A 26,424-nucleotide genomic window follows, 5' to 3' on the forward strand; every position below is an offset into this window, starting at 1 on the left:
CTTTCTCCAACACGAGACGCCGATCTTGGACGCCTTGTCGCCATCTTTCAACGCTCACGCTTCACAGAGTCGACGTGACGAACTTTCCACAGCTGCCAGCGCTCGGGAAACTTTGCTTGCGGATGGTGACGATGACAGACCACGCGGTCGCCGCTACCGCAGCCATGCTTGCGGCGTCGACAACGCTTTATCATCTCGACCTTGGAGATTCGGGATTGCCACACGACGTACTCCAACGGATCCTCAACGCGCTACGGCGCTGGCTGAGTCGCCACCAAAGCTCGTGCTACGTCATGTGACGGACGAAACCCAGAGCATTGCCGCACTGCTCATGACGCGCAACACACACCTCGTGCGAATGAATGAATCTGTGCGCCCCTCGCCCCTCGCTCGTCGACTCGCTCGACCTCAAAGCCTGTCAACGCCTCGTGGCAGGTCTTCGTCACAGATCCAGCTCAGCCTTGGTCTCCGCATTCGACGTGACGTTGAAGAAGGGCTCTGTGCACGTATGCAGAAGGGTATGACGTATGGGGGCAAGCATTTTCTTATCGTTTTTTGTAAGCACAGACACAATCGACTACTAATATGATGAGATCTTTACACATCTCGGGACATGACGGTGCCCGGGTTGTACGTGAAGCCGTCGAAATGAGCCTGCGCACGGTGCGTCGCGCCGAGCTGCTGCGTCACCGGTGAGTCTTTCGGCGGCTCGCGGAGGAAGACGCCGGCGACGTTGGTCGTGTCGTGCTCGCCCGTCACCGTCGGCTTGAACGGTGCCTCCATTTCCTTGCGCATGAGCTTGTCCCAGTCGATGCTGGCGAAAAACGGGTGGTCCATGATTTCCTGGGCGCCCGACGGGCCCGACCCGAGACGCTTGGCCGGGTCCTTGCGCAGCAACTAGACAATATCCTCATGAGTCACACCTCGCCGTAAGACTACAAAGCGTACGCCCGTGAGGAGGCTCTTGGCGTCCTCGGAAAACACCGGCGTAAACACCACGTCGCGGTGCAGAATATTGTGGAACATCTTCTTGCGGTTCCGGTCAAAGAACGGCGTCTACATTCGTCCAATCAGATTCCATCGACAAAACAAGTCATGCTGACATACCTGTCCCGTCATCATCTCAAAGAGCAGCGTGCCAAAACCCCACCAATCGACGGGCTTGCCGTACGAGAGGCCCTTGAGGAGCTCGGGCGCAATGTACTCGGCCGTGCCGCAGAACGTCTTGGCGCCGTCCGGGACGTCGACGTTCTCTTTTGAGAGCCCGAAGTCGGTGAGCGCCACGTAGCCCTTGTCGTCCATCAAAATGTTCTCAAGCTTGAGATCGCGGTACGCAATGTTGAGGTCGTGGAGGTGCGACATGGCCATGAGAAGCTGCGCCGCGTAGAACCGCGCACGCTTCTCGGAGAACTTGCGCGACTTGCGCAGGTGGAAGAAGAGCGTCCCGCCCGTGTAATAGTCCATGACCAAGTACAACTTGTCTTCGGTCTGGAACGCGTACCGGAGACGGACCACGAACGGGTGGTCAATGTCGCGCAGAATGCGGCGCTCGGCCTTTGTGTGCTCGACTTGGTTTTTCGCAAACACATTGGCCTTCTTGAGCACCTTCATCGCGTACGTGGCATTCGCGCTGTTGTCCTCGCCGTTCTCGGCCTTCCGGCGCACGAGCATGACCTTCCCGAACGCGCCCTTGCCAATGACCTTCATCAAGTCAAAGTCGTCGACGCTGAGCTTGCCCTTGGGCGCCTTCTCGGTCGAGCCCGACCGCGACCGTTCCTGGCGCGACTCGATCATCGAGCCGTTGAGGTTGTCGGCGTTCGAGCCCGACGGCCCGCGGCGCGTGCTGCCTTCGCCGACCGTCGACCCGCTCGACATTTGCCGCGTGAGCGTCGCCGACGCATCGGGCGGGAATGGCTTGTTACCGTCGCTCGCGCAGTCGGTACAGACGCGCTGGGCCGTCGCCCAGCCCGGAAGGAAGAGCCGGTCGCGCGAGCACGCGTTACAGACGGCGCGGTGGCACATGCGGCAGTGGTGGCGCCGGTCAAACATGGTAAAGTGGAAGAGGCAGAGGTTGCAGTGCTTTTCGCTGCCGGGGTTGATAAACTTGCCGTCCGACGCCGTGCGCTTGAGCTTGGGCGCGTTCGGGTCCGGCCGGAACGTGTTGGTCGCCGTGTTGAGGAAGCTGTCGTCGCTAATGCCGTTCGGCAGCGGAATGTCGGCCGGCCGGTTCTTCTCGGCTTCGACGTACGTCAGCGCGTCGCTACACATAAGAAGCTCATGAGCTTTGCACATGAAGGAAGGAGAGAGAGGCAGTACCGGACGGCGAGGAAGCGGAAGAGCGCATCGGCCACGTTCTTGATGCAAAAGGCCGCGACGTAGTAGTGGTTCGCGACCGCACGCGGCGGCTTGCCGGCCGAGAGACACGTGCAGCCCGTGCGATGGGGCGCGTCGCCTTCGAGCGGCTGCTGGAAGCCGACGTCGTGGTTGACCTCCCAGTACATGGCGCGGTGGGCGAGGAGCGACTTGACCGTCTGCGCGTCGCCATCTTCGATGCGGTGCGACGACTCGATGAGCGCGATGGCACCGTTCCGGCGCAAGAGCGCTTCGCCGCGCGACTGCAACAAGTACTTGATGAGCACGCCGCCGTACGAGTACCCGATAAAGAAGACGCGCTTGGCCTCGGACGGCGCGACGAACGCGTCCCAGACCGAATCCATGTGTTCTTCGGGCGACGACGAGCCGGGGATCGGCACCTTCTTGTTGGTGTCACGGAGCATGACCGCGTTCTTGTTCGGGTTGGGCACGACGATGCCGTAGCCTTCGTCGAGCGCCTTGCGAAAGTACGAGAGCATCGAGCCCGCCTTCACGCCCGAGTTCAAGATGAGGCCACGGCTCCAGAGGCCGGGCGAGAGGCCGCGCGAGACCGCGACAAACACAATGAGCTTCTTCGCCGTGAGGTAGTTGGACGAGACGAAGACATTGCACTTGAGGTGCGCGGGCCCAGTCGACGGGAGGTAGACCTCCTGGAAGCCCATCGTGCTCTTCATCGTTTCGTGTACGTAGCCGACGACCGCGTTGAGAATCTCGTCTTGGTGGATCGTAATGTCGTTCTCATCGAGCTGCTTGCCGGTGGCCTTGAAGCGCAGCATGCCATCGTTGTCCATCGAGTAGAGCGGGTGCGAGAACGGCGGCGACTCGGGCTCGGGCTGCATCGGCGTCGCGTTCGAGCGCGAGGCCTGCGTGCGCAGCACGGCCGGGCCCGACATGGGCGCGGGTGGCATGCTCGAGAACTGGGTCGGCCCACCGCTGTTGCCGTTGAGCGTGTTGCTCTTCTTCCGGCGGAACCAGCCTTGGATCTTCTGCATGCTACGAGGCGTTTTGGGCTTTACGTCGGTCTCTTCCCAGTCGCCAACAAGCCAGTCAGCGAATATTATTATTTAATTGCGCTTTTTATAGGGTGGCAGAGGCGCGTATCCGGACACCCGTTCTTTTTCGTGTAACACTCCGTAACACATTGCAATAATTATAATACGCTGCGTGACACACGCACGGATATCGTGTTAGTATGCGAATATTACTCGACAGTCTCATCGACTCAGGAGCTCGACAAGACAGAGTCACAGAGTGCTGTCGGCCAGAAATTGCTCGAATACACGCACAGCGTCTGTGTACTGCGCGCCATACGTCGAGATGCGTGCGATCGACCACGCTGCGGTAGCTCTCCTCCTGCACTTTTTGTACCAGATGATGATGCCAGCAACTACTGTGTGGAAGGAAATAGTATGAGCGTTTTGTCGCCTCCTCACCGTGTAGTTGCACAACCAAGGAGACGCCAATGTGACGCACATGGCCGGACGCTACAAGTGCGACAAGCGTGGCTGCCAAGTCCTCCCTGGCCTTATCGACACGCTCCGTTGGTCGCACTGCGTGCGTTCGCGGCGTGTACCCGCACACTATTTCATGTAGTACACGATTTGCCTCCTATTATAATGACGCGAGTGTATATCGACGCTCGTATTTTTATGCTGCCGCGAAAAGCATTACACACGAGTGGGTCGTCGGATCCGGATACTGGCGCCGACGAGATTGCAGTGAACAAACCCGACGGCCGACGCGTGTAGCATTACGCTGAGGGCCGGCGACACCAAGTGGCGGCTGATCGTCCTTCCATCAGCCTACGCTTCGTCCTTCTACTCGTCTCTGCTCCTCTGCTACTAAATGACCCATTCGCGACTATCAACGCGGATCTTTGGTCCACCATACTCGTGTACCGGTACTGCTGTGGGCGCGTAAAAATGATGGGAAATGGTCAGATGCGCGTTCGCCGAGATTCTGGCGCCATTCATTGACATGTCAAGTTGGTCACCTGGACGCACGCTGCCCACTGAAGGGAGCGTGCCAACGTCGTTTTGGACGCATTAGAATTTAGGGAGATTGCCTGAAGCGACTCTTCTGGTGCAAGTCTAGTCTTTTCCAGTTGCGTCTACCAGACCAGACGTGGTGACGGGCTTTGCGATCAGACGACCCAGATACGAGACGCGCGCACGTTCGTTACCCGCGACGAGACGACGTTTCCCGAATTTTACTAACGTTACCGGACAGTGCAGTTTGGAAGGCCTAAATTTTGGCATTCATATTGGTATGAAACCGTTTTTCGCGTTTGAAAATAGCTGAAACCGGAGGTAAAACCACTTTTTCGCAGGATGGCCGACGCCGACGTCGAGGACGCGCCAACGTACTCGTGGAAGCGGTCCGACGGCTCGGTCCGGGGCGGCGTCCCCGAAGCCAACGACGACGACGACGACGACGACGACCATGGCAACGACGGCAACAACAACCGCGATGGCACCGACGACGTCCCGATCGTGTCGATGGTCGACGACCTCCCGCTCTTCGCCGACGACGCCAACAAGAACCTCCATGCGCAGATCCGCGCAAAAGAGAAGCGGTTCCATGTGGTCAAGCAAGAGATCCTCGAGACGAGCTCGCGCCACAGCATCATGGACGAGCACCTCAAGAACGTCAAGCAGGAGCTGCTCAACACGCAGTCGCTCCATAGCTCCAAACTCAAAGAGATCTCAACGGAGGAGCACCTTCGCCAAGTGAGCGAGCGCGAGACCGGGCGCGTGCGACAAGAGCTCAAGAAGCTCGATGGCGTCTACAACGACGTCGAGAACAAACTCAACGCGATCCAAAACTTCCTCTTCAAGGGCAACGAAGACATGGACAACTTCAAGATGCAAATGAATTGGAACCAAGACGAGCTCGAGCAATGGGCGGTCGCGGCCAAGCAAAAGGAGGACGACAACATGGCGCTCGAGAAATACACGCGCGCCGACGACGCGCGGATCAAGGAGCTCAACCTCGAGATTGAAAAGCTCACAAAAGCGCTGCAAGTCCAAAAGCAGCTCGTCGAACACGAGGTAGCGATTCCCCGAGAGGGCTAGTATTGACAAGTGCCATGTAGGCGACCGAGACGCAAGCCAAGCAGATTGAACTCGACAAGACCGCCGATGAATTCCGCGCCATGCATGACGAGCGCCAGCAGCTCGTCAAGCAGTGGCAAGACACGCTCGAGGCCATGAAGCGACGCGACGCCGAGATAGCAGCGGCGAGCGAGCAGTTTGCGTCCAAGCGCATGAGCGTCGAAGAGAAGAAGGACGCGCTCAACGAGCACAAGCACCGGCTCAAGCTCCAGGAGCAGGACAACAACGACCTCCAAGTCAAGATCCAGGCCAAAGAGCGCCTGCAGTCCAAACTGCGCCTCGAACTCCAAGCCGCCAATGCCCGGTTCCAAGAATTCCGCGACCAAGTCGAAATCCTCAAGAACCAGCTCACGAGCACGGTGACGCACCTCAACCAGCAGCGCTCGTACAACAGCAACAAGCGGTCGCACTTGGACAAGCTCATCGACGACGTCGAGGGAACACGGACGCGGTACAAGACTACCAAGAAGATCCTCGAAGCGACCATGAACTCGACGGTCGACGCCGAGACGATGGCCAAGAACGCCGAGGCAGACCTCAACGCGATGGAGGCCGAGTCAATGCGCTTTGATAAGGAGATTACGCTCCTGAAAGACCAAATGTTTCGCCGCAGCCAGACGCTCTTTACGCTGCGGCAAGCCGAGGCGACGCTCATCGCTGAGATCTCGGGTGCTGTCGCTGCGAGCCGCAACCTCTCGACGAAGATCAAGCTCCTTGAGCAGTCGGCGCTGCGGCAGCAGGAGCTGGTCTACAATGGTGAATTCCAGATCCAGCAAATGGAGCGCAAGGTGTCGCGCGCGTCCGGCGAGCGCACGGCCGACGAGACAAAAGCCATGAAGGCCGAGATCGAGGTGCTCCAGGCCGAGTACGACGCGACCCAAGCGCAGTATTCGATGCTCCAAACACAGTGCAAGAAGCTCAGCGACGAGCGCAATGCGACCGAGCGTACGAAGCGTGCGCTGCTTGCGACGCGGGAAGAGACAACCGCCAAGATCGCCGAGCACGAACTCGCAAATGCGAGTGCTGAGAACTCGCTCAAGGCCATTTACCGCGAGAAGGAAGACCTCCTCGTGCAGCACGATTTGCAAAAATTGGAGGTCAAGCGGCTTCGGGACTTTCTCAATTCGCGCGCCGACCAAGTGCTCACACTCGAGAACCGCGAGTTCCAGCTCAAAAAGAGCATGGAAGAGCGGAAGAAGGAGATTGGCGTCCACCGCGAAGTGCAGCGTGCGCAAGTCAAGGCGGCCGAAGAAGAGCGCCACCGCGTTTCGGTCGAACACGCCGAGCGCGAGCTCCGCATCAAGAAACTCCAAGCGAAATTCGAGACGGTAGCGCCCCTGTTGTTGCCGCGCTCAAGCGTATCGTGCATTGTAGCTGTGCAAGACAAGTCCCTTTGGCAACACGGACGAAGACGGGCAAGAGCGCAGCCAGGCGTACTTTGTCATCAAGGCCGCGCAGCGCCGGGAAGAGCTCCAGCGCGAAGGTGACGACCTCGACGACAAGATCCGCGTCGCCGAGAAGGAGGTGCGCGCGCTCACCAAGACCCTCGCGCACCTCGAGGGCCGGAACACCGAGTACCGCAAGAGCTTCCATCGAGCCGACATGGTCGGCGAAGAAGCGATCAAGATGAACCAGCTCGAAGACCAAGTCAAGGTCGCCGAAGACACGCTCTTCAAGCGCAAGAAGGAGCTCCAGCGGCTCGAGATGGACATGGAGGCCGAGCAGCACCGCATTGCGGAGCTCGAGACGCAAGCGCGTCATTTCAAGGACCACAACGAAAACCTCCATGCTGCCCAAGCCCAAGTGCTCAAAGAACTCGAGACCGAGCGGGAAAAAGGCGCCAAGGTCACCAAGCGCCTCGATCGTCTTCTGAAGGACCACCGCGCCAACCGCATCGTCTCCGAGCACGAGAAAACCGTCGAAGAGGTCGTGCTGGAGACGTACCACGCCAAGGAAGTCAACCACAGCCTCCTCTACACGCTCGGGCAGCTCGCGCAAGAGTTTCCCGAGCTCAGCGACCCGCTCCACGAAAGCGTAAAAGAGCAAAATCTCCACATCCCGGCCTTGCCGCCCGGCGCTGCGCTTGCGCGTGGCCACAAGAAGGGCGCGTCCGACTCGCGCCCGCCGTCCGCGCGCAGCGATCGCAGTGACGCGAGTTCCGTCAAGAGCTCGGTGAGCAGCAGCAGCAGCCGTAGTACAAACCGGCGCGCTGTGACCATGGGCAAGGTGCAGCTCGGCTTGTAAACGCCCGAGTGTCCTTCATGTATGCAATATCCGCCCAAATCCAACGCATCTAGTCTCTATCATTTACGTGTCTTACAGCGTCGTGTCGTGGCCGGTCGGCACCTTCTCGTAGCGGGCATGCCGGCGTCTGCAGAGCTTGACGCAGAGCGTCATGACGGCCGTCGCGAGACCGACCAGCAGCACGAGGGTGCCGCCAAAGATACCGGCGCCCCGCAGCCAGGACGCGGTGCCCATGGATGTGACGACCGACTTGACGACCGACTGCATGACCGACGACTTGGTCGCTGCCAAGAGCGAGGTGCGGGTATCGTTAACAACCACCGGAATTGTCAGTGCCGTCATGTTGCCCCGCAAGACGTCTTCGGCGTGGAGCACAAGCGACAGGAGCGCATCAAAGCGTGGCGCCCCGAGGCCCGTTGCTGCGTCCCACCCGTGCGCCGCGTCATAGCCGTGAGAGCACCGGGGCGCCTTGTCCTGATGGCGTTTGCCGGCGCGGTTGTCGCCTGTGGTGATATCAAAGAACGCATCGCGGGACGGGAACCCGTACAAAAGCGTGTTGAGGAACCCGACCGGCGACTTGCCCGCGTTCAGTCGCGCGTCGTTCCAGAGGGTGACCATGGCGGCCAGCACCGGCGTCGACGCCGACGTGCCGCTAATGACGCGCCACGTGCCGTTGACGCGGACGCGGTAGTGGGCTCCGATTGCCGATACATCCGGGTACCCGCGGCCCGAGAGATTCGCATACGTTGCTGGCACTTGCAGCTGGGCGACGTACGACGCCAGCGCACGGGTTTGGTATGCCGGCTGCGCGTACACAGACGAGAAGCCGCCCCCCGACGTGATGCGACCGCCGTGGTCGGCCATGCACACAGTCTCATCGCCGTCGAGCAGCATCGTCGCTCCCACCGACGTCACGAACGGACTCGACGCTGGCCATTGCGGTCCCCCTTGGGCGCATGCAGCAGCAAGAGACATGTTGCGCTGTCGGTGCTGCAGACCTATGGCGTCAAATGTTGCGCAGGCTCACGAGGGCGTTGACGTACCCATGGCGCCGTCGTCGCCGCTGGCGACGATCACGGTCAGGCCTCGGAGCGCCATTTTCTGGAGGAGGCGGTCGAGGCTGCGGAGGTAGTTGGGCGCGTTGGCGGCCAAGTGGCGCTCGTCGTCGGCGTAGCTGATCGAATGGACGAGCGGAGGCGACGACCGCGAGAGAATGTCGTCGGCCCACGCTACAAACGGCTCGTCGAGCGCTGAGAACGGGTTCCGCCCGCGCATGAGCCACGCGTATGTGGTGGCGAGCGGCGCCATGGCCGTGAGGTACTGAACGTCCAGCGACGGCTCGGCGTGCGGCGACCGCGGGTCGTTGGGGCGGTTGCCGCGCTGGGCCAACGGCGCGCGGGGCGTATTCATGGTCGTGTTAAAGTCGATCAAGTCGGCTTCCGAGTACGACGCTTCAAAGAAGACGGCAAAGCTCTGGGTCGCCCGCGCATCGGTCACGACGAGGTCGGCAGGGATATGGTACAGGCCCCGCAGCACTGTGGGAGTGATCAGGGTGTTTGTGTCGAGGCGACGCGACGGATGGCTGGTGGTTGTCGCGTCAGTAGCGCTAGGAACGATGGACGCAGGCAGCGTCACGCTGACAAATTCGACGTAGGCGGCGACGACGTCGGGAACGTGGATGGGCGTCGTCGCCTTGATGACGCGGTGCGCGTCCGACGCAGCAAACTCGCGGAGCGTCGTGTCCAGAAGCGTCTCGAGCTCGTGAATTGAGCTTTCGACGACGAGGAGGTTGGACGCCGCCGAGTACGTCGTGTTGAGCTGGCCAAGCCACGCTGTAAGCGCTGGCAGCGCCGCGGCCTCGGGCTGCGTGAGCGCATCAACAGCGGCTCGACTAAGGTAGCGCATGAAGCGTGGATGTCTACGTCATTGGCATGAGGTGCCACCAATCATGATGTCGAGGTACGCACGATGGCGTTGTGACGTTGGCGAACGCGTCGTCGAGGGCGTGCGGCCGCGCCGCCTTGACACCAATCCACCAGGCTACACGCTCATCCTCGGAAAGTGCGCGTCTACTTGGCGCCCATGGGCCATGCGCTCGGAACGCCGGCGACGTCGCCGCCTCAACGGCGACGACCACGGCCACGAGCCAGAGCAGGGGCAGCATCCGCGGGTGAATCCTTGGAACAAAGCGTATCCGGAGGACCTGTGACATTCGATATATTGCAACAAAGCATCGTTTGCCCTCGACCGCTCCAACATATTCATTTTTACAGGATCCTGTCCACTCCGTACCTCTCATATCGCATGCGCGTGCTGCTCGGTTGTGTTTGCACTCGTCGCCGGGGATGATCTCCAAACCGCTCTCAACCTCGCTCTTGATTGAAATCCCAACCGATCCAGCAGTTTAAAACGCTGTATCAAAACCGCTGGAAGGTCTTGGTCCATCAACCAACGGCCGCTTCTATGATCGTTGGCGGCGGGATTGTTGTCCCGGGTTGTGCCCGTCCCTTTGCGTCTAGCTTTAGCGGATCGCCCAGTTCAAGGCCCGCTGCCCCGCTTTTTCAATCGATTTACCAAGTCATTTATCAAGCACCGCCTGACGCATCGGCAAGCTGTGTGCACAGAATTGATCAAACCAAGAGCCAGCAACAATGTCTCTCCCAAGGACAGTCTCCCGACAGGACACTGAGAGTGCTGGTCCTTCGCGGCCGTTGGACTTGGTGTTTGTATGGGACGAAATATGTGGTTTCAGAGGTTTGGCATCCGGATGCGATGGTCCCTCGCTTGTGAGCGTCATTTTCGGATTTCCGGCAGACGAACGATGGGCTCGGAGAAGAAGGTGCAGCTGATCTCGGCGGAGGGCGAGAACTTCGAGGTGGCCCTCGACGTGGCCCTCATGAGCCAGCTCGTCAAGGAGCAGCTCGAGGACGACTGCGAAGATGGGCAGGAGATCCCGCTGCCCAACGTCAAGACGCCGGTGCTGCTCAAGGTCATTGAGTTTATGAACTACCACCATGCGACGCCGATGAAGGAGATCCCCAAGCCGATCAAGACCAAGTTTGAGGACGTGGTCGAGAAGTGGGACCTCGACTTTATCGACGTGCCGTACGAGATGATCTTTGAGCTCATCCTTGCGGCCAATTACCTCGACATCAAGAGCCTCCTCGAGCTCTCGTGCGCCAAGGTTTCGGGCATCATCTTTGGCAAGACGCCCGACCAGATCCGCGAGACGTTCAACATTGAGCAGCCCTTTACGCCCGAAGAGGAAAAGTTTATCCGCGACGAGAACAAGTGGCCGGAAGAGTAAGCGTCCACGCAAGCAGAATGGTAACACGTTTGAATTTATTTTGGATCGGACTCTTCTGCTGCTCGCCGCAGCACATCGCGTTGGCGTCGACGAGCTTAGCGCGGGCCCCGGGATGGCGCGTGAGCGACACGTGGCAGTCTTGCACCGTCTGCACAAGGCGACCACATTCCCACGACACAATCGCTCGCAGTTGCAGCCTCTTGGAAGTACGGGCGGCAGCGCGACTGCTACCCAACCCTCCTCGATCATCCTGCAACCCATCACTGCACATCCTCGGGGATTGAACCATGGTCGTGATGCTACGGGTGCAAGGTCGCTGCGCTGCCAAGGACCAGCGCCGTGCCAAGAGTATGGGAGAACGCACGTCTATTCCACGAGACTAGACGAACGGGGTGCCGGCGAGGAAGGTGTTGAGCATCTCGAGTGATACTTGCGGCTGCGCCGACGGCACGAGGTGGCCGGCTTCAAAGATGCGCACAAAGGTGAGGAGGTCATGGGCGCGAACCTGGCCGACCTAGATGGCGTATGAGTAAGGGTGCAGTGTTGATCGCGTGGTACCGTGCGGCCGTCGGCGGCGACGTAGGGCTGTAGCGTCGTCTTGGTGTAGCTCGAGGTCTGCGCCCACGCCATGGCCGCGGACCACGCGTCAATCGACTGCCAATTGCATTGAAGGTCGGCGTCGCCCGCATACAAGAGGACGGGCACGTTCGCCGCCAACACCGCCTCGACGTGATGCGCATAGTTGGTGACAATGTCGACGAGGAAGGGCTCCATGTACTTGGGGTTGTCGCTCCGGTAGACGACCGGCGATGGAAGTCCGAGCTGCGCCTGGACGTCCGGGCGGTTGAGGAACGTCGCCACGGCCTTCATGGGCGCTTCACACGCGTCGTCGATGCACTCTTGGCGAATGTCGAGGCTGTTGCGGGTTGGCGCATAGCTCTCCATGGTGCCCTGAAACGTGATGAAGGCGAGCGCCGCGTCTTCGCACACCGAGTCGTTCTTGGTCGTCCGGCATGCGCGGATGCTCTTGGTCACGTCCTGCGCCATGGCTTGCAGCTCAGGCAGGTGCGACGACGGCACGAGCGTCACGTTGTATTGGTTGGTCACCATGTCGAGCTGGTGCTGCGCCTGGATGTCCGTGTCGGTGAGGCCATTCCCGATCGCAATCCCCCTGAGGTTGATCGCGCTCTCGTTGGCCGACAAAAGCGTCGTGGCAATGACGGGGATGTAATGGCCGGCGTAGCTTTCACCCGTGAGGTACAGCGGTCGCCGCGCGAGGTCCGGGTGCAAGGCGAAGAAGCCGCGCAAGAACTGGAGCATGTTGGGTCCAATGGCCGCCGGCGCGCTCAGTGGGCCGACTGAGAGACCAACCGACGCGGGCTGGTCGACATAGAGGACGTTGGCACGTGAATTCCATGCATGCTCGTTGTACATGAGGCTGCCATCCTTCTGGACGAGGCACGGACCGTTCTCGAGGAAGAGCCCGAGCATGCTCGAGGACCCAGGCCCGCCATTGAGCCAAAGTACAAGCGGATCGGACGCTGGACGATCGCGCGACTCGAAGTAGTAGTAAAAGTACTGCGTCTCCGGCGCGACGGGCAGATAGCCAGACGACTGCGCGACGTGGGGGTCGCAGACAAAGGCCGGCGCTCGCGACCACTCGGCGACGAACCAGCCGAGGCCGAGCAGCAGCGGGACACCGATGAGCAGGCCCCAGGGCGAGAAGCGTGGGCGGTGCACCGCCATCGTCTGCGCCGATGCATGGCGGACGAGGCCGGTGGTCTCGGTCGGCGATGGCATGGCACGGTTCGAACTGTGGCCTTTCCAACCGCGGGAAACCAGATCTACATTTCACACATGCCAGGTGGTGTGAAAAATACAATCAGCACGACGACGACGACTGAGCATTTAACGAAGCTCAATGCACAATCCTATCATGCGACTGCACACCGAGCAGCGGTGCGTGGCTTTTCGACCTTCCTCTCGATCGACCTTCCTGCTCAGAGGTCGTCATCAGTGGGCGGTGGCGGAAGGGCGGAACGTTGAAGTGTGAGAAATGTAATTTTCACGTGTGTTTGGTGGTGAGCCAGGCGCGACGCCCTGATCTGAGGCGGATCCTCATGGAATTAGGATCGATCCGGATACGTTCGAATATTCAAAACTCGGTATCCGTACGTTTTCCGGCAGTTGGAGTGAATTTTTGGGGCAACGCAATGGCCAAGGGCGGAGACAAGCGACAGCGCCGGGACCGGACCCCCGAGCCGCCGGCCGAAGCCCGCAAGAAGGCCAAGGGAGGCCACGACGAGGAAGAGGAAGACGACGACGAGGACGACGTCCGTGGCATCACCATGCGCTCGAAGAAGAGCAAGCCGATCCGAGCGCAGCCCATGGACTCGTCCGACGACGAGGCCGAGGTCAACAATACCAACGCCATGGCGCCACCATCCAATGAGGGGCATGCTGCCGAAGAGAGCGCGTTTGTGACACCAGCCGCGACGCCCAACGAGCCGCGCGACGCCTCGCAGACGGAAGAGGCCATGGCCGCCCGTCGCCGCCCGCGCGCCAAGGGCTCGCTCGCTCGCCGGAAGTCCCTGACGCCGGTCACCAAGACCAAGCAGTACGTCGCCGACATGTATTCGAAGATCATCCAAATGTCGTCGGAAAACGTACGTCGTCCTTCGCATCGACTCGATGATGCCATGCTGTGCCATGTAGAAAATCAACTCGAAGAACGCGTTCTCGCTGCACCTGATCGACCACATTGACGACATCCTCGTCGAGAAGCGGTATGGCACCGGACGCATCCTCCTCCCCCTTACGCAGATACAGGCAAGAGGACGAAGACTCGACCGATACGTACAACTTTCAAAAAGCCAGCTGCACGCTCGACGCCAGCGTCAAGATCTACTCGTACCGCGTCGACGACACGTGGAACTCGTCGTTCAAGGTGCTCGAGAACCTCACGCGCGGCGACGACGTGCCAGGTAGACTTCGCTGTCCCGACACCCGCCTTTAGTTGAGACGCATGCAGATGACGACGACGACGGGGCGTCCCAGCGCCGCCAGGCAACCAAGAAAGTACGCTCTCACTACTTTGCTGGCAGGAATGATACACGGTTGGTATCTAGCTCACGACGGGCAACACGACCGAGTCCAACATGAACAACATCAACATGAAGTCGGTGGACCTCGAGTTCCAAGTCGACCCGCTCTTCCAGAAGATGTCGCAGGCCTTTGACGAGGGCGGCGCAAAGGGCATGCTTCTCGTCAACCTCGTACGCCCATCATGTCGCTTTGACAAAGTCCATAAACGATGCGTAGAGTGTCCATGACGGCTGCAAGATCATGCTCGACTCAAGCAATGTGCAGGCTGTGCCCGAGAAGATCGAACCGGCGGCTGCGGCCGACAAGGTCGAGGCCAAGCCGCTCATTAACATCTCGGGCTTGGCCAAGCGCCTGCGCGCCGAGCCGATGCTGGCCGAGGTACGCTCTCACGACCGTGGCAATGTGATGTCGAGGGACGTGAGTAGGAACAGGAGATTTGCCCAAAGCTCGAACACTTCTACGACCAGCTCAAGAGCATGAACCACGATTTTTTCGAAAAGAAGGTGACGGTGCCCCGCCTCGACATTGCCGCGTCGCAGTCGAGTCGCCCGCGCCGCATGACGCTGCTGCCCAACGCCAACGAGTCGATGATGATGGACGACGACTACGACATGGGCATGGGCGCTGACGACGACGACGACAACGATGATGATTACGCACCGTCCGAGTACGCGCCAACACCGGCACCCGCACCAGCCCCGGCCCCGATCGATCCCGCGACCGCCGACGCAGTCGTGCCGGACGACGAAGAGCAGGACGAGCCGGTTGCCAAGCCGCTCAACTTTGACGATGTCGAGGACGACGACGACGACGAGCAGCCCGAAGTGGAAGCGGCGGTGGATCTGCCGGTGGATGATATTGACGACCAGCACCAGCACATGCTCGAGAGCGCGCTCATGCGCTCGGTGGGCGGCGACCAAACGGACGAATACTCATTTTTCGACGCGAAAACACTCAAGAACTGGGCGGGGCCGTCCCATTGGAAGCTCAAGCTGCGTTGCGTCCGGGCGTCAGCCAAGCCGTCAGCCAAAGCATCGACCAAAGCATCGGCCAAAGCGTCCGCCAAAGCGTCCGCCAAGCCGTCGGACAAGTCACGCAAGAAGGAAGCGTTTACGTTTACGGCCACCGAGTACGACCTCGCGGCGGCCTTTAAGAAGCCCAAGAAGCCCAAAATGATGTTGACGCTCGGGGACTCTGTGTGCAAGCGGCACGAAATCGAAGCCGCCAAGCTCGTGTACCCCGTGGACCTCCACGTGCAGCTCCCTGGGTTTTACCAGCTGTTTACGCGGCCGCAGTCAAAGATCTTTGCGCAGGCGCCGGCGTCGATGCTGAGTCACAAGAGCAGCGCGTCGACGGTCGCGGCCATGTCGTTTGGCCGGACGCCCGTGCACTCGAACGACCACGCGCCGCACGACAACGACGATGGCGATGATGGCATTGACTTTGGCGGCGGCGCTGATGATTTCAACCCTGCCGACGACTACAACGGTACACTATCGTAAGCATCTGGATACGTAGCGAGATAAATGGATAGTCTCGGGGCTGCTCCAAGCCGACCGGGTCGTCGACAAGATCAACATTACGTATGAGAAGTTTGCCAAGCGCGTGGACGTCAAGAAGCTCAAGGAGAGCATTTGGTCGACGCTGCCGTTCCATGTCGAGACCAACGCCGATGACGAAGACGAAGAAGAGACCAAGGAGGACGCTTCGGTGGACGAACTCTCGGCGTCGGCGGCCAAGCTTCATGTAGACGATGTGGTGTCGTTTGAAGAGATGGTGCACGACGTGGCCCCCAACGTACGACTGTTTCTTGTCTCTGGAGAAATGACGCGTCCTTAGGTGCCCCGCAATGTGACCGTGTCCTTTTACTTTATTTGTATGCTGCACCTCGCGAACGACAAGGGCCTCGAACTCACGGGGCAAGACGACCTCCAGGATTTCAAAATTGCCAAAGACAAGTCGATTTCGCATTAGATGGCTCTCGTTGTCATCGTTCATAATCATCTTCTTTGGTTGCAATTGTTGTGTGGTACTATCGCACAGGTGGCGTGCTAAAGTATCGCAGCATTAGGACGCAGATGTATAGTCTAGTCTGGACAAACCTGGTCCATGACGCCAAACACCAATGCCAGAACGGTATTCCATGGCATATGCGCCCTTGTTTCGACTCGAAGCGCCGTAGGGCTTCTCGAGTCAGTCGAACGCCCTTCCTCCGAACGCATCTTAATCAAAACACTAGTCGTTGATCCAACTGAGACCATACTACAATCATAGCTTCCAGCCGCGATCGAGGTCGAGCGCCGTCGCGGGCGTTGCGGGCGGCGGCGGCGGTCGAGTGCGCGTCGATGGAACGGCCGTTAAGGCCTTTTTCTTTTCTCGCTGGACGTTGGCCGACGGTTTGAACTTGGACGGGAGCACGATCGGCATGACCTCGTTAAAGTCGCGGAGCGCGTCGTCGATGGCAAAATTTTCGGAAAACAAATTGTCGCGGAGGAGCGACGTCGATGACGACGTCGACGTGTCGGCAAAGAGGTCTCTGTAGCCTTCGTACGGGAAGGCGTAGTTGTGGACGATCGCGATGATGCACATTTCAAAGCAAATGAGCACATTTTGGATGCCGGTCGTCACGTCGTCGGTGGTCCACGACCCGATTTCGTGGATGATCTCAAAGCGCGAAAGGAATGCGAGCACGACGCTCTGCCAATAACTCAGAAAGAGCACGGCCTTGACGCAGAGAAACTTGGGTACTGGGTTAAACGGGCGAAGGTGCGCCCCGAGCGCAAGGTAGAAGAGCACGAGGTAGTAGAACGCATACGTGATGCTGCAGTTGAGCACAAGCGAGAGGTAGAGGTAGCCCCGCGCAATGGTAAAGCGACCTTCGTCGTAGAGCCCATAGTGCTAATAGAGTCGTTGGGTCATGTCCGGACCGAGGCGCCAAGGCGTCGCACCTCGAGGACGATCGCAATAAAGGTCGTGAGCGGCTTGAGCACGACGAACTGCATGGCCGCCATCTTGCAGTCGCGAAGAAACGTCTTGTCCATCTTGATGGGCTTGTAGCAGTGGTTGAGCGGAAACGGATGCGGGAGGTCGGGCAACGTACGCAGGATCTATCGAAGACGTAGCTCGATAGGGACGTGGTGCGAAGGCCGACGCACCGCAATGACGCGCTCGTCGCTGCCTTCGCCGAGGTACGCGACCATGAGCGCAAGGAAGAGGTAGATCACATAGGCCTCGTAGCAGTCACGCAGCATATCAAAGATCAATGCGTACGACTACAAGATCCGAAAGTTCATGAGCGTGATGCGAAGGCTCCTTGGCGCGTACCCGGAAGCGCAACGAGAGCCACGAGTCGGTCGCATAGATCGGCACCATCCAGAGGATGCCAATGATCTTGCGCTGGATGAGCGGCTTAGTAAAGTGGCGGAGATGGTTGCGGATGAGCCGCATGGACGTGAAGATCGCGAGCAGCACAAAGAGCCCGGAGACAAACCACACGATCCACTGGACGCGGGCCTCGTCGTCCTCGGGGCTGCGCCCGTTGCTGCCCGACGCCGCAAAGGCGCTGTAGTCGAAGAGGACGCTGTAGACGCCACCGTCGGTCATGCTTGCTCCGTCGTGACAGGGATCGCCTCGAGTGAGAATCGACTTGCACTTGCGCTTTGTATGGGAACCGGTATCCAAAACTCGAAAACGGCTCTTCATGGGCGCGCCTGAGTTTAAAAACACCCAACTCTACGTTGTCCCTTCAAAGGACTCCATGTTGGCGCATAATCATGATGGCCTTACGTCGCCGCGCTGCAACGAAGCACCATAGTAGTTCATCGTATTTTCTCGGGTGAGACACGGCGGGACCGCTGTCGGCGCTGTTTCAAGCCCGTGAGAGCGCTATGACGGCTCCAAAGGTGCGTGTGTTTATTCTTCTCGTGCACCTCAAACGCACGGCCATACAAAACCCAACGTGTTTTTTATTCAAAATGTCAGAGACGCCGCCCGAGCAATCGACGATTTCGTCCGAGGCAATTGCATGCACGACGTCGCCGCTGCCCGCGATGGCCTCGCCGATGCGCGACGAGAGGTCGGCCCCGCGCTGCGCGCCCGTCGACGTCGAGTGCATCTTTCCGTCCACATGGGGCACCTCTCGGGCGTACGAACGGTTGCGCCACCTCCGGGCCATTGAAGCGGCTGCGTACGTCCACCAGGCGCAGCGCCAGCGCAGCCTCGACGCGTCGCTGCCACCGGCGTACACGACGACTGCGATCCGGCGCATTGACGCGCTCATGGAGATCCAGCGGCGCGAGTGCTTCCGCCTCGAGCGCGCGCACGCTCGCCACGACGAGCACGCGACGCACACGTGCATGTACGCAGCCCGCAACGAAGATGGCGAGATCATTCGCCCCGAGTTTGTGCGCGACCGGTCGTGGCCGCCAAAGGAGTTTGCGCTCAAGAGTATGCCCAAGCAGGGCGCCGGGCGTGGCGGCGGCCGGAAGCGCAAGGTGCCGGACAAGACACCTGCCCAGCTCGACGAAGAGCGGCTCGCCTATAGCTACGAGCGTGTCTGCGTCGAGTGCACGACCAAGGTCTCGGCGTTGTGGCGGCAAGTGGACGCCAAGATGGCCGACCCAAGCCCCGACGCGCAGCTCGTGTACCTCAAGAAGGACGATCTGTGCTTGAACTGCTACGTCAAGCGCACATGCCCCATCAAGTCGCGTGCGCAACTCGCCGCGAAGAAGCGCAAGGAAAAGCTCAAGGAAGACAAGGTTGCCCAGAAAGTCAAGCCGGCGCCGGTCGTCGTCGCGCCGGTCGTCGAAGCGCCCATCATGGCGGCCTCGCCGGTGGCCACGAGCCTCGTGCATGACGTCATCGAGCACGATGAGCATGACGCAGATGAGAGCTCGGACGACAAGAAGCGTAAAAAGTCGTCCAAGAAGTCGTCCAAGAAGAAGAAGAAGAAGGCCAAGAAGAGCGCGACGAGCTCGCCGCCCAACTCGCCGGTCGCCGACGTCGTCCTGTCGCCCAGCAACACGGACGACGAGCGCAAGCGGTCGTCCAAGAAGCGTGCGCGGGACCACAGCGTGACACCCAAGGCCAAGGCGAGCAAGACCGAGACCGCCCGGGAGCGCGAGCTCCGCGCGATCGGCCAGTACTGCCCCGTGTGCAACGTCGTGTACGAAGACGACGACGCCAACGACTTCATTTGCTGCGACGCGTGTGAAATGTGGGTGCACAGCGCGTGCGACCCCAAGCTCGACACGTAACCCCTCCTCTGTCTCGTTCAGGTGCTGATCATGGAGTTGCGTGCGAATAGCTTCAAGCTCCAAGAGCTCGCCGACTCGAATGCCAAGTACGTCGGGCCGTGCTGCAGCCAGAAGCGATGAACACAAGGCATGTACTACGACCAGAAGACGCAGGATGGAAACACGCAGTTTTTTGTCACAAGCCTCCGAGAGACTGCGATATCACCTTGTGTTGCTACGAACCTGAACACTGCATTGCGATCGTCGAAGCGCGCGTAGGACGGGGCAAGGCGCGGTATGGATATGGTACACTGCTACAAGGCGCTCTTCTCGGGCGAGTCGGAGTCGTTGCCGTCGTCGTCGTCCTCGACCGTCGCGCACGCGAGCCGCGCCGCGACGGCCTTGGCGCTGGCATTCTTGAGCATTGCCTTCTCAGCACGCACATTCGCCTTGACGTCCTTGGTCATGGAAGGCACGGCGCACGCGATACCGACTTGGAGGAGGAGCACGGAATGCTCGGCCGCAAAGACGACCCACACTTTTTGCGCCGGCGAAATCGACGGAGCGATGCGCTCCATCTGCGTGGTCGTAAAGGCCACATGGAGGCAGTTGGTGAGGACCGCGAGGATCGACATGGCCTGGAGCACAGGCAACCTACTCGGAAGTAGAGTGGTATATATGTGGAGTGGATCGATACCAGATGCCGATGCCGCTGGCCTTGCGAGCGATCGGGCGCTGCTTGGTGTGACAGAGCTTGAACGCGTCGGCCCGCAGAGCCATGAGGTTGTTGATGAGCGCGAGCAACGGCGCCAGCGGGAACGCGATCGAGAAGAAGCTCACGTAGCCAAACTGGATGAGCATCTCGATGTAGTCCTCGAACGGGTCGTATTTGTCGAGCTGGCTCTCGTCCCAGACATAGGACGACGCTTGCTCGAGGCGGATGCACTGCCGATGGACCGCCGTCGGGGCTTTGGTCGCAAAGAGCGGCGACGACCGGAGGAGCTTGGCCGTCGCCACGCTTTTCTTGCGGTGCCGGTACACGCGACGCAGCAGCGGCACGCCCGTCTTGACGACGTTGTGCCACATTTGACCCGAGAGCATGAACGTTGCGAGTTGAATGGCGACGCGCAAGAGGTCGTTCCCCGCTGCAAACGCGTAGTAGTACAAGGTCGCAAACACATGTACGAAGCGGAACGGGAACACCTTGAGGATGAGGGCGCTCTGGAAGGCCGACGCGGTCTTGTGGTTCTCATACTCGGTCATGCGCGTCGCCAGGAGCGTAAACACCATGTCGAGCATCGGGATGCAGAGACCGTAGAGCATCGGCGTCACGAGCACGTAGACCCAAAACTTGACGTTGGCAAGCGCATTCAGCTCCGAGAGATTCGACCAGTTGAAGGCAATGTGCGTCAAGTTGGCTTGGAGCGCGAGCGACTCGTCGGCGAGCGCGTCCCTGTCAGATTGCGTCATCATTTCCGTGGCAAGTCATGTTGACATACCGCGTCGTAAAGGCGTAGTACATGAGCACCAGCACGAGGCCGATCGCAGCCAGCACGAGCGTGTACGTGACGGCGTACTTGACCCAGCGGTGGAGACCGCCTTTGTGGTACGCGGGTCGAAGCACCTCTTCGTCCTCGTAGCCCAAGGTGCCCCAGCGGTACGCGAGCGAGTTGGCTTGGCGCTTCCACGCGAGCAGAAAGCCGGACGCCCAGAGCGCCATAAAGAGCGCATAGTACGGTGCGAACGGCTGATCGAGCGACTTGGAGGCGACTTGGCAGTAGAAGAGGTAGACGCCCACTAGCGTCGGCAGCACAAGCCAGCGCGTGTAGAGCTGGACCCACGCAAAGTAGAACGCAATGTGCTCGCCAAAGTACTCTGCCACCACATCCAATGGCTGGTCGAGGGCGTAGCGCAGAAGTCGATATAGCGTCATCGCAGCGACGGGAACGGACGACGGCGACGACGGACGCCAGTAGCACACCCAGTGCGTACGCAGTAGGTCGAGATTGGCCTTGTGCAGCGGCAACATTTGCTCCACGATCGGCAAAAGATCACTAGGCGTGTGTCAGCAAGTGCCGATATCGATATATTGACAGATAGATTGATAGATTGATACCTGTGCTCATTGAGGCCCGCGCCGTCGTCGGTGGTGATGAGGTTGTGCACGATGCTCTGCTTCTCCGAGTCTAGAAAGTGCATGTCGCCATCCCAAAAGTCCTGAAAGGTCTCGCGGCAGTCGGCGGCGAACTCGACCCACATGAGGTCGACTTGCCGCCGCTTCTTCAGCCGCATCTTCTCCGCGCCAAGCTACGTGTACGACGCATGCTTCGTGTGGAATATGCGCAGCGAAGGGCGGATACCTCGAGGACGTGGCCGGGCGCCTTGACCTTGATGAGCGTCTGCTTCCCATCGAGCGCCCGCAGCTTCTTGGTCTGTAGGCCCACGGCATGCAGGCGCCGGAGCAGCTCGACCTTGGCCTGCTGGGGGTGCTTGCGGTAAAAAGCTTTGAGGTTTGTCGCTGGCGCCACGTGGCGAGCGACAGCGCTGTCGTCCGGTCGCGTCGGCTTGAGCACGATCGCAAAGTCATACTCGGCCTCGGTCTTGGAGAGCGCGCCAAGGGGCATGCCATCGGCGCTCGCACGGAGCGTGTCCACCGTGGCTGGATCAATTCGTTGCTGCTTCTTGGTGGGCGAGCCCGAGCCTTCGAGGAGGATGCTCGAGGAGTGCAGGCTCGCTTCGAGCGCGTGGGCCGACACGTCCTCGGAGGGCCGGGTGGCGTCGGCCTTGTCGGACGCGGCCGTCGACCGACGACGCGGCTGGGGCGCCTCGGGCTCGAGCGAGACCGACGGCCGGCGTGACTCGGCGTAGGCTTCGCTTAGGGCCTCGCCGACGGCCATCGCCGCTGCCCTCTGGTTCATCGGTTTCACGTGTCGACTAAACGACTAGTAGTCGCTGATCGTATGCATTGCTACGGTCTTTTTCCATGCATGGTTTGTATGCAGCTCGCGGGAATGCCAAAGTATGTATTCTCAAGGGTTTAAATGCAGCCAATCGAATCGCAGAAAGGCCACCGTTTCATGTCTAGTCGCTATATCGACTAAACCGAGGGGAACTACTTTTAGAAAGGGCGCGCCATGGACACGGTCGCGACGACGCTGCCCGTCCTTGCGCCGCGGTCCACATCACCCACCAAGGTACAACCAGATGTCTTCTTTCTATCAAGATATCAACTCCATCGTCATCTTATAGCCGCGGGCCCTCGTGCGCATGCAGACGCTACCTGTGTTTCAGCTGAGCCCGAAAGTGGTGGCACCGGGTAGTGGCGCCAAAGACACCAACTCCGGCTTCAAGAAGCGCGTCGAGCTCACAAAGGCGCGCCGCATCAGCTTCGGTGCGTGGAGCGCCAAGGTCGCGGCCCGCGTACCCACGTTCGAGATTGAAGAGCAGCTGCTCGCGGCCCCGACCAACGTCGCGTTGCGCATCGACTTGGGCTACCGGTACGCCGAGCAGGAAGGCTCGAAATTCTGGGCGATCGTGCTCCTGGAGCAAGTGAGTTTGATGCACGACGAGCGGGGCGGATGGCGCTTCTACCAAGTGCTCGGCCACGCCCACTACCATCTCATGATGCGCCATCCGCGGCCGCACCACTGCTGCGTCTTCCATCTGCACCAAGCGACCGAGACGTACACGCTCGCCATGTCGTTTCTAGAAAACATGGGCGACGTGCCCCTCATCATCAACTTTGCGACCGCGCTCTTCATGCAAGGCGTGAAGGAGCGACCGCTTGAGATGCTCGCGACCGTCAACCTCCACCACGGCATCCAGTTTGGTCTCCTCGACAACCAAATCTACGTCGACCGACTGTTTACCCATTTCCAGATCCTTGCCGCCAACGACCGACTCGGTGACGCTCTCAACGTGCTCTTTAAAATCAAGCAGTTGCATGCGCGGCCGACCGGGTACGCGGCGCTAGATTTTGACCTGGTCCGCGCACGCTGCCTCCAGCTGCAAGGCGACCTCCTCGGCTCGTCCGAGCTCTTTTCGCGCATCTTGCTCGACTTGTTTGGGCCTGCGACCAACTACGCCGACGAACTGTACGCGAGCATGTGGCACAAGCTCTGCAGTCTCTGCCTCCGACGCGGTACTCCACATTGTCCATTCGACAAACGGGATCGACTGAAATGGCGACTAGGACATTTGTTTTTGGCCATCGACTATGCGACACTCGCACTGACGTACGCCAAAGCCGCCAAACTGCGCGCGACCTTGTACTACATTCGCGGCGTCTCGCACTACTGCCTCCACAATGTCAACGCGGCCGAAGACGACTACCGCCGCGGACGCAACTCGTCCCACGAGATCAAACCCATGTATACGCTCCACGAGCTCAAACGCGCATACAAGGACGACTTTGCCCTATTGCTCTCGACGTCAATTCCCGATATTGTCGCGTCCGGTCGGCGCGGACTCGGAAAAACCACAGCCACGCTCAAGGTCCAGCGGCAATTCCGCCAGTTTTTGCATCGAAAACACCACGGCGCCGACCCGCACACCCTCACGCGGCGGCTTCTCGCCAAACAGTCGACGCTCAAGACAATCCGTCTTCAAGAGACGCCTGTTCTTGTCGAGGAGCCGGCGCTGCCACGTACGTCCCTCTGCAAATTCCACGTCGTAGTTCACCCCTATCCCTAGATCTTGATGACATCGACGTCGCGCCGCCCACGCGAAAGCATATCGACACGATCGCGTCGCTCAAGCTCTTGCATGCAGAAACCGTGCGGCTCAAGCCGTACCTTCCGCATGCGGCCCCGCGCCAATTCAAAGGGCCGGCCAAGTGCGTTGGCCCGGCGCCACGCAACTTTTTGTCACCCGACTTTGACCGCCCGGACGCGCGCCGCCTGCGATCGCTCACGTCGTACCGCCGGGTATTCAATATGTATCTTGTTGCAAAGTCGTACGATGGAGCGATAGCTGGGCTACTCGAACGGCGACGTCTCGTACGTGCAGCACTGGCGCGCGCTCCTCGACGTCGGCCTCGAGCTCTTTGCGAGCCCGACAGCGCTGGCGAGAAGCGTAACCCATGTCCGCACCTTCCACCCGACGCTCGACGAAGCCGTTGCGATCTGCGCACTCGTCGACAGCGACGGAAGCGTCGACGAAGCCTGCGGCAAGCTCAGTGACGCGGCGTACACCACCGAGCTGCAGTCGCTCGTCGTCGTTCTGGACGTGACGAGCTTTGTCGCGCGGCGGTGGCGGCACGTTGGCTCGACCAACGACACGACGGACAAGGACAAGGACGATGACGAGCAACCACTGTTTGCGGTCCCCGAGATTGACGCAGTGACGGGCAAATTCCTTGTCCATGACGTCCGGACACTAGTGCTGTCACCGGCGCCGGTGGCCGCGTCGGTACCACACCGCAATGTATTTGAGCGCGTGACGAGCCCCGTGTCCAAGCACGATAGCTTCCGCCCATTGCATATCATTGACGACCACGTGACGGCGGCGCGTCACGAGCGACGCACCAAGCAAGACATTGTCGTCTTCAAGTAACTATCTTTTTAAAGAAACAGTGTTTCATGGAAACAAAGTTTGACGGAAACAGTGTTGTATTGCAGTGTTTCAAGCCCCAGGCGGCGTCGTACAGTGTAGTGCATAACGAGAGCTCAGTAGACGCGCTTGAGAGTCTCGTAGGTGGCGTCGACGAGCTTGATGAGCGCTTCGGGCGAGTCGTTGTTATCGAGGACGATGTTGGCTTTGGCAGCCTTCTCCTATATAAAAACGAGGGTGCAATGAGCAAGGGACTTCCGAGCAATACGATGGTACAGCGAGGGGCATCTGCGCTTGGATGCGCTTCGTCGCTTGGTCCTTCGGGAGCTTGTCGCGGCTCATGAGACGCGTGAGCTGGTTCGCCTCCGAGCACGCGACGACGACGATCGGCGTGCAAAAGTACTCGAGGATTTGCGTCTCAAAGAGCAGCGGCGCGTCAAACACCACGAGCTTGGCCCGCTTGACGACGCGCAGGTAGAGCAGCTCAAAGAACATGGCCAAGAGGATGTGTTTCTGCACACAAGAAGCATGACCATGCGTGTTTGAGATCGTATACGTACGTGAGTGCACGAGTTGAGTGTCGCGCGCTTGGCCGGGTCGTTGAAGACTAGGCTGCCGAGCTTGGCGCGGTCCAGCGTCCGGTCCGGGTTGAGGATGTCCGTGCCAAAGGCGGCGACAATCGCGCGGTGCGCCGGCTGACCAGGCTCGACAACCTGGCGCGCGACCACGTCGGCGTCGATGATGACCGCACCTTTCTCGCGCAGCCGCTTCGAGACCGTGCTCTTGCCCGTCGCGATGCCGCCCGTGAGCCCAATGGCGACGCAGCCGTCGCCAGCGGCAAAGCCAAGCATCGTCAAGAAGAGAAGCACGAGCGCTGCGAGCGTGCCCGAGTTGGAGCGAAGAAACTAGCCACGTTGCTCGTGAGACTGCATCGCGCCTCGATGATCGGCGTACCATGTAGGCGCCGGCACCAACGAGCATGGCGCCGAGCGTGAGGCCGTACTTGTGCAGCGGGCGGTAGGCCCACCGCCGGCGAAAGTAGCCGACAAGGCCGCTCGCCGAGAGGATGAGCAGCGCCAGCACCGAGTCCCGGACGAATGCTCCAAAGCCCATGACTTGCCAAATGCAAAACAGGGCTGGAAAGCTATTTCAGCCATTATTTGGTACTTTGGCAAATCGGCCATTATCCGGTCGCACACACTCCTCTGTATCCGGCGTTATCCGGTGAATTCCGCCAATCAACGCTCGGTCGCGCAATCCAAGTGCCGAGCTAAGCTTGAGCAATTTGATTGGTCTTTTAAAAATGAGTTTTGGCCAATAAATGGAGACGTGCACAGCGCAGAGGCGCTCACAGGGCTCTCGATCGCCAACATGACGTTTTTAAATGACCTCGCTCAAACTTGGCAAGGACGTAGACAATGCATTTGTACATCGAGCGCACTATGTCTGGACCTCGGAAGGGGTCTGGATCGCGTGCAATTGCCAATCCAAGATAACA

At 59.8% G+C, this 26,424-nt stretch overlaps 11 protein-coding genes across 11 annotated transcripts; 5 read left to right on the top strand and 6 right to left on the bottom strand.

Annotated features, from left to right (window-relative positions):
- Positions 1–528: 528 nt before the first annotated feature.
- SDRG_02277 (AGC protein kinase) lies at positions 529–3,425 on the bottom strand. The gene is made up of 4 exons (XM_008607856.1): positions 2,317–3,425; positions 1,108–2,260; positions 949–1,056; positions 529–897 (listed from the first exon to the last, which is right to left on the bottom strand). The coding sequence occupies exons 1-4, from the start codon at positions 3,363–3,365 to the stop codon at positions 598–600; spliced, it is 2,610 nt and encodes an 869-aa protein (XP_008606078.1). The 5' UTR covers positions 3,366–3,425; the 3' UTR covers positions 529–597.
- A 1,278-nt stretch (positions 3,426–4,703) lies between these two features.
- SDRG_02278 (hypothetical protein) lies at positions 4,704–7,790 on the top strand (the record flags this gene model as incomplete). The annotated part of the gene is made up of 3 exons (XM_008607857.1): positions 4,704–5,423; positions 5,468–6,814; positions 6,861–7,790. 3 exons carry the CDS (start codon positions 4,704–4,706, stop codon positions 7,728–7,730), a joined length of 2,937 nt encoding a protein of 978 aa, XP_008606079.1. The 3' UTR covers positions 7,731–7,790.
- On the bottom strand, positions 7,761–9,936 carry SDRG_02279 (hypothetical protein). Its single transcript, XM_008607858.1, has 3 exons — positions 9,698–9,936; positions 8,774–9,648; positions 7,761–8,728 (listed from the first exon to the last, which is right to left on the bottom strand). Exons 1-3 carry the CDS (start codon positions 9,892–9,894, stop codon positions 7,803–7,805), a joined length of 1,998 nt encoding a protein of 665 aa, XP_008606080.1. The 5' UTR covers positions 9,895–9,936; the 3' UTR covers positions 7,761–7,802.
- Positions 9,937–10,538: 602 nt separating this feature from the next.
- Positions 10,539–11,087, top strand: SDRG_02280 (S-phase kinase-associated protein 1). Its single transcript, XM_008607859.1, has one exon. It carries the CDS (start codon positions 10,552–10,554, stop codon positions 11,035–11,037), a length of 486 nt encoding a protein of 161 aa, XP_008606081.1. The 5' UTR covers positions 10,539–10,551; the 3' UTR covers positions 11,038–11,087.
- Positions 11,088–11,239: 152 nt separating this feature from the next.
- On the bottom strand, positions 11,240–12,862 carry SDRG_02281 (hypothetical protein). Its single transcript, XM_008607860.1, has 2 exons — positions 11,596–12,862; positions 11,240–11,551 (listed from the first exon to the last, which is right to left on the bottom strand). Exons 1-2 carry the CDS (start codon positions 12,835–12,837, stop codon positions 11,417–11,419), a joined length of 1,377 nt encoding a protein of 458 aa, XP_008606082.1. The 5' UTR covers positions 12,838–12,862; the 3' UTR covers positions 11,240–11,416.
- A 323-nt stretch (positions 12,863–13,185) lies between these two features.
- SDRG_02282 (hypothetical protein) lies at positions 13,186–16,184 on the top strand. Its single transcript, XM_008607861.1, has 9 exons — positions 13,186–13,703; positions 13,753–13,823; positions 13,867–14,021; positions 14,069–14,115; positions 14,166–14,312; positions 14,359–14,520; positions 14,568–15,630; positions 15,677–15,939; positions 15,982–16,184. Exons 1-9 carry the CDS (start codon positions 13,251–13,253, stop codon positions 16,114–16,116), a joined length of 2,496 nt encoding a protein of 831 aa, XP_008606083.1. The 5' UTR covers positions 13,186–13,250; the 3' UTR covers positions 16,117–16,184.
- A 165-nt stretch (positions 16,185–16,349) lies between these two features.
- Positions 16,350–17,814, bottom strand: SDRG_02283 (hypothetical protein). Its single transcript, XM_008607862.1, has 4 exons — positions 17,467–17,814; positions 17,298–17,414; positions 17,091–17,249; positions 16,350–17,040 (listed from the first exon to the last, which is right to left on the bottom strand). The coding sequence occupies exons 1-4, from the start codon at positions 17,743–17,745 to the stop codon at positions 16,411–16,413; spliced, it is 1,185 nt and encodes a 394-aa protein (XP_008606084.1). The 5' UTR covers positions 17,746–17,814; the 3' UTR covers positions 16,350–16,410.
- Positions 17,815–18,102: 288 nt separating this feature from the next.
- On the top strand, positions 18,103–19,619 carry SDRG_02284 (hypothetical protein). The gene is made up of 2 exons (XM_008607863.1): positions 18,103–19,393; positions 19,448–19,619. The coding sequence occupies exons 1-2, from the start codon at positions 18,117–18,119 to the stop codon at positions 19,515–19,517; spliced, it is 1,347 nt and encodes a 448-aa protein (XP_008606085.1). The 5' UTR covers positions 18,103–18,116; the 3' UTR covers positions 19,518–19,619.
- A 71-nt stretch (positions 19,620–19,690) lies between these two features.
- On the bottom strand, positions 19,691–22,294 carry SDRG_02285 (hypothetical protein; the record flags this gene model as incomplete). Its single annotated transcript, XM_008607864.1, has 5 exons — positions 19,691–20,030; positions 20,074–20,829; positions 20,876–21,430; positions 21,493–21,683; positions 21,737–22,294. 5 exons carry the CDS (start codon positions 22,292–22,294, stop codon positions 19,691–19,693), a joined length of 2,400 nt encoding a protein of 799 aa, XP_008606086.1.
- A 189-nt stretch (positions 22,295–22,483) lies between these two features.
- On the top strand, positions 22,484–24,978 carry SDRG_02286 (hypothetical protein). Its single transcript, XM_008607865.1, has 5 exons — positions 22,484–22,570; positions 22,626–23,517; positions 23,569–24,021; positions 24,069–24,301; positions 24,348–24,978. Exons 1-5 carry the CDS (start codon positions 22,511–22,513, stop codon positions 24,927–24,929), a joined length of 2,220 nt encoding a protein of 739 aa, XP_008606087.1. The 5' UTR covers positions 22,484–22,510; the 3' UTR covers positions 24,930–24,978.
- A 64-nt stretch (positions 24,979–25,042) lies between these two features.
- On the bottom strand, positions 25,043–26,039 carry SDRG_02287 (hypothetical protein; the record flags this gene model as incomplete). Its single annotated transcript, XM_008607866.1, has 4 exons — positions 25,043–25,147; positions 25,203–25,439; positions 25,487–25,831; positions 25,881–26,039. 4 exons carry the CDS (start codon positions 26,037–26,039, stop codon positions 25,043–25,045), a joined length of 846 nt encoding a protein of 281 aa, XP_008606088.1.
- Positions 26,040–26,424: the final 385 nt, after the last annotated feature.

Source organism: Saprolegnia diclina (genome assembly GCF_000281045.1).
Source record: "Saprolegnia diclina VS20 unplaced genomic scaffold supercont1.5, whole genome shotgun sequence".
NCBI lineage: Eukaryota > Oomycota > Saprolegniomycetes > Saprolegniales > Saprolegniaceae > Saprolegnia > Saprolegnia diclina.

Coding starts and splice junctions, on each gene's coding strand:
- SDRG_02277 (XM_008607856.1), bottom strand. CDS start 3,365: ATGCAGAAGATCCAAGGCTGGTTCCGCCGGAAGAAGAGCAACACGCTC. Junction 1,057..1,107: donor TTGAGATGATGACGGGACAG/GTATGTCAGCAT, acceptor GGACGAATGTAG/ACGCCGTTCTTTGACCGGAA. Junction 898..948: donor CCAAGAGCCTCCTCACGGGC/GTACGCTTTGTA, acceptor GATATTGTCTAG/TTGCTGCGCAAGGACCCGGC.
- SDRG_02279 (XM_008607858.1), bottom strand. CDS start 9,894: ATGCTGCCCCTGCTCTGGCTCGTGGCCGTGGTCGTCGCCGTTGAGGCG. Junction 9,649..9,697: donor GCCAACGTCACAACGCCATC/GTGCGTACCTCG, acceptor CCAATGACGTAG/ACATCCACGCTTCATGCGCT. Junction 8,729..8,773: donor CGGCGACGACGGCGCCATGG/GTACGTCAACGC, acceptor TTGACGCCATAG/GTCTGCAGCACCGACAGCGC.
- SDRG_02280 (XM_008607859.1), top strand. CDS start 10,552: ATGGGCTCGGAGAAGAAGGTGCAGCTGATCTCGGCGGAGGGCGAGAAC.
- SDRG_02281 (XM_008607860.1), bottom strand. CDS start 12,837: ATGCCATCGCCGACCGAGACCACCGGCCTCGTCCGCCATGCATCGGCG. Junction 11,552..11,595: donor TCGCCGCCGACGGCCGCACG/GTACCACGCGAT, acceptor TACGCCATCTAG/GTCGGCCAGGTTCGCGCCCA.
- SDRG_02282 (XM_008607861.1), top strand. CDS start 13,251: ATGGCCAAGGGCGGAGACAAGCGACAGCGCCGGGACCGGACCCCCGAG. Junction 14,116..14,165: donor GCCGCCAGGCAACCAAGAAA/GTACGCTCTCAC, acceptor GTTGGTATCTAG/CTCACGACGGGCAACACGAC. Junction 15,631..15,676: donor CCCTGCCGACGACTACAACG/GTACACTATCGT, acceptor ATAAATGGATAG/TCTCGGGGCTGCTCCAAGCC.
- SDRG_02283 (XM_008607862.1), bottom strand. CDS start 17,745: ATGACCGACGGTGGCGTCTACAGCGTCCTCTTCGACTACAGCGCCTTT. Junction 17,250..17,297: donor GCGACGAGCGCGTCATTGCG/GTGCGTCGGCCT, acceptor CGTCTTCGATAG/ATCCTGCGTACGTTGCCCGA. Junction 17,041..17,090: donor TTATTGCGATCGTCCTCGAG/GTGCGACGCCTT, acceptor CGACTCTATTAG/CACTATGGGCTCTACGACGA.
- SDRG_02284 (XM_008607863.1), top strand. CDS start 18,117: ATGTCAGAGACGCCGCCCGAGCAATCGACGATTTCGTCCGAGGCAATT. Junction 19,394..19,447: donor TGCGACCCCAAGCTCGACAC/GTAACCCCTCCT, acceptor GCGTGCGAATAG/CTTCAAGCTCCAAGAGCTCG.
- SDRG_02286 (XM_008607865.1), top strand. CDS start 22,511: ATGGACACGGTCGCGACGACGCTGCCCGTCCTTGCGCCGCGGTCCACA. Junction 22,571..22,625: donor GGTCCACATCACCCACCAAG/GTACAACCAGAT, acceptor GTCATCTTATAG/CCGCGGGCCCTCGTGCGCAT. Junction 24,302..24,347: donor CGCTCACGTCGTACCGCCGG/GTATTCAATATG, acceptor ATGGAGCGATAG/CTGGGCTACTCGAACGGCGA.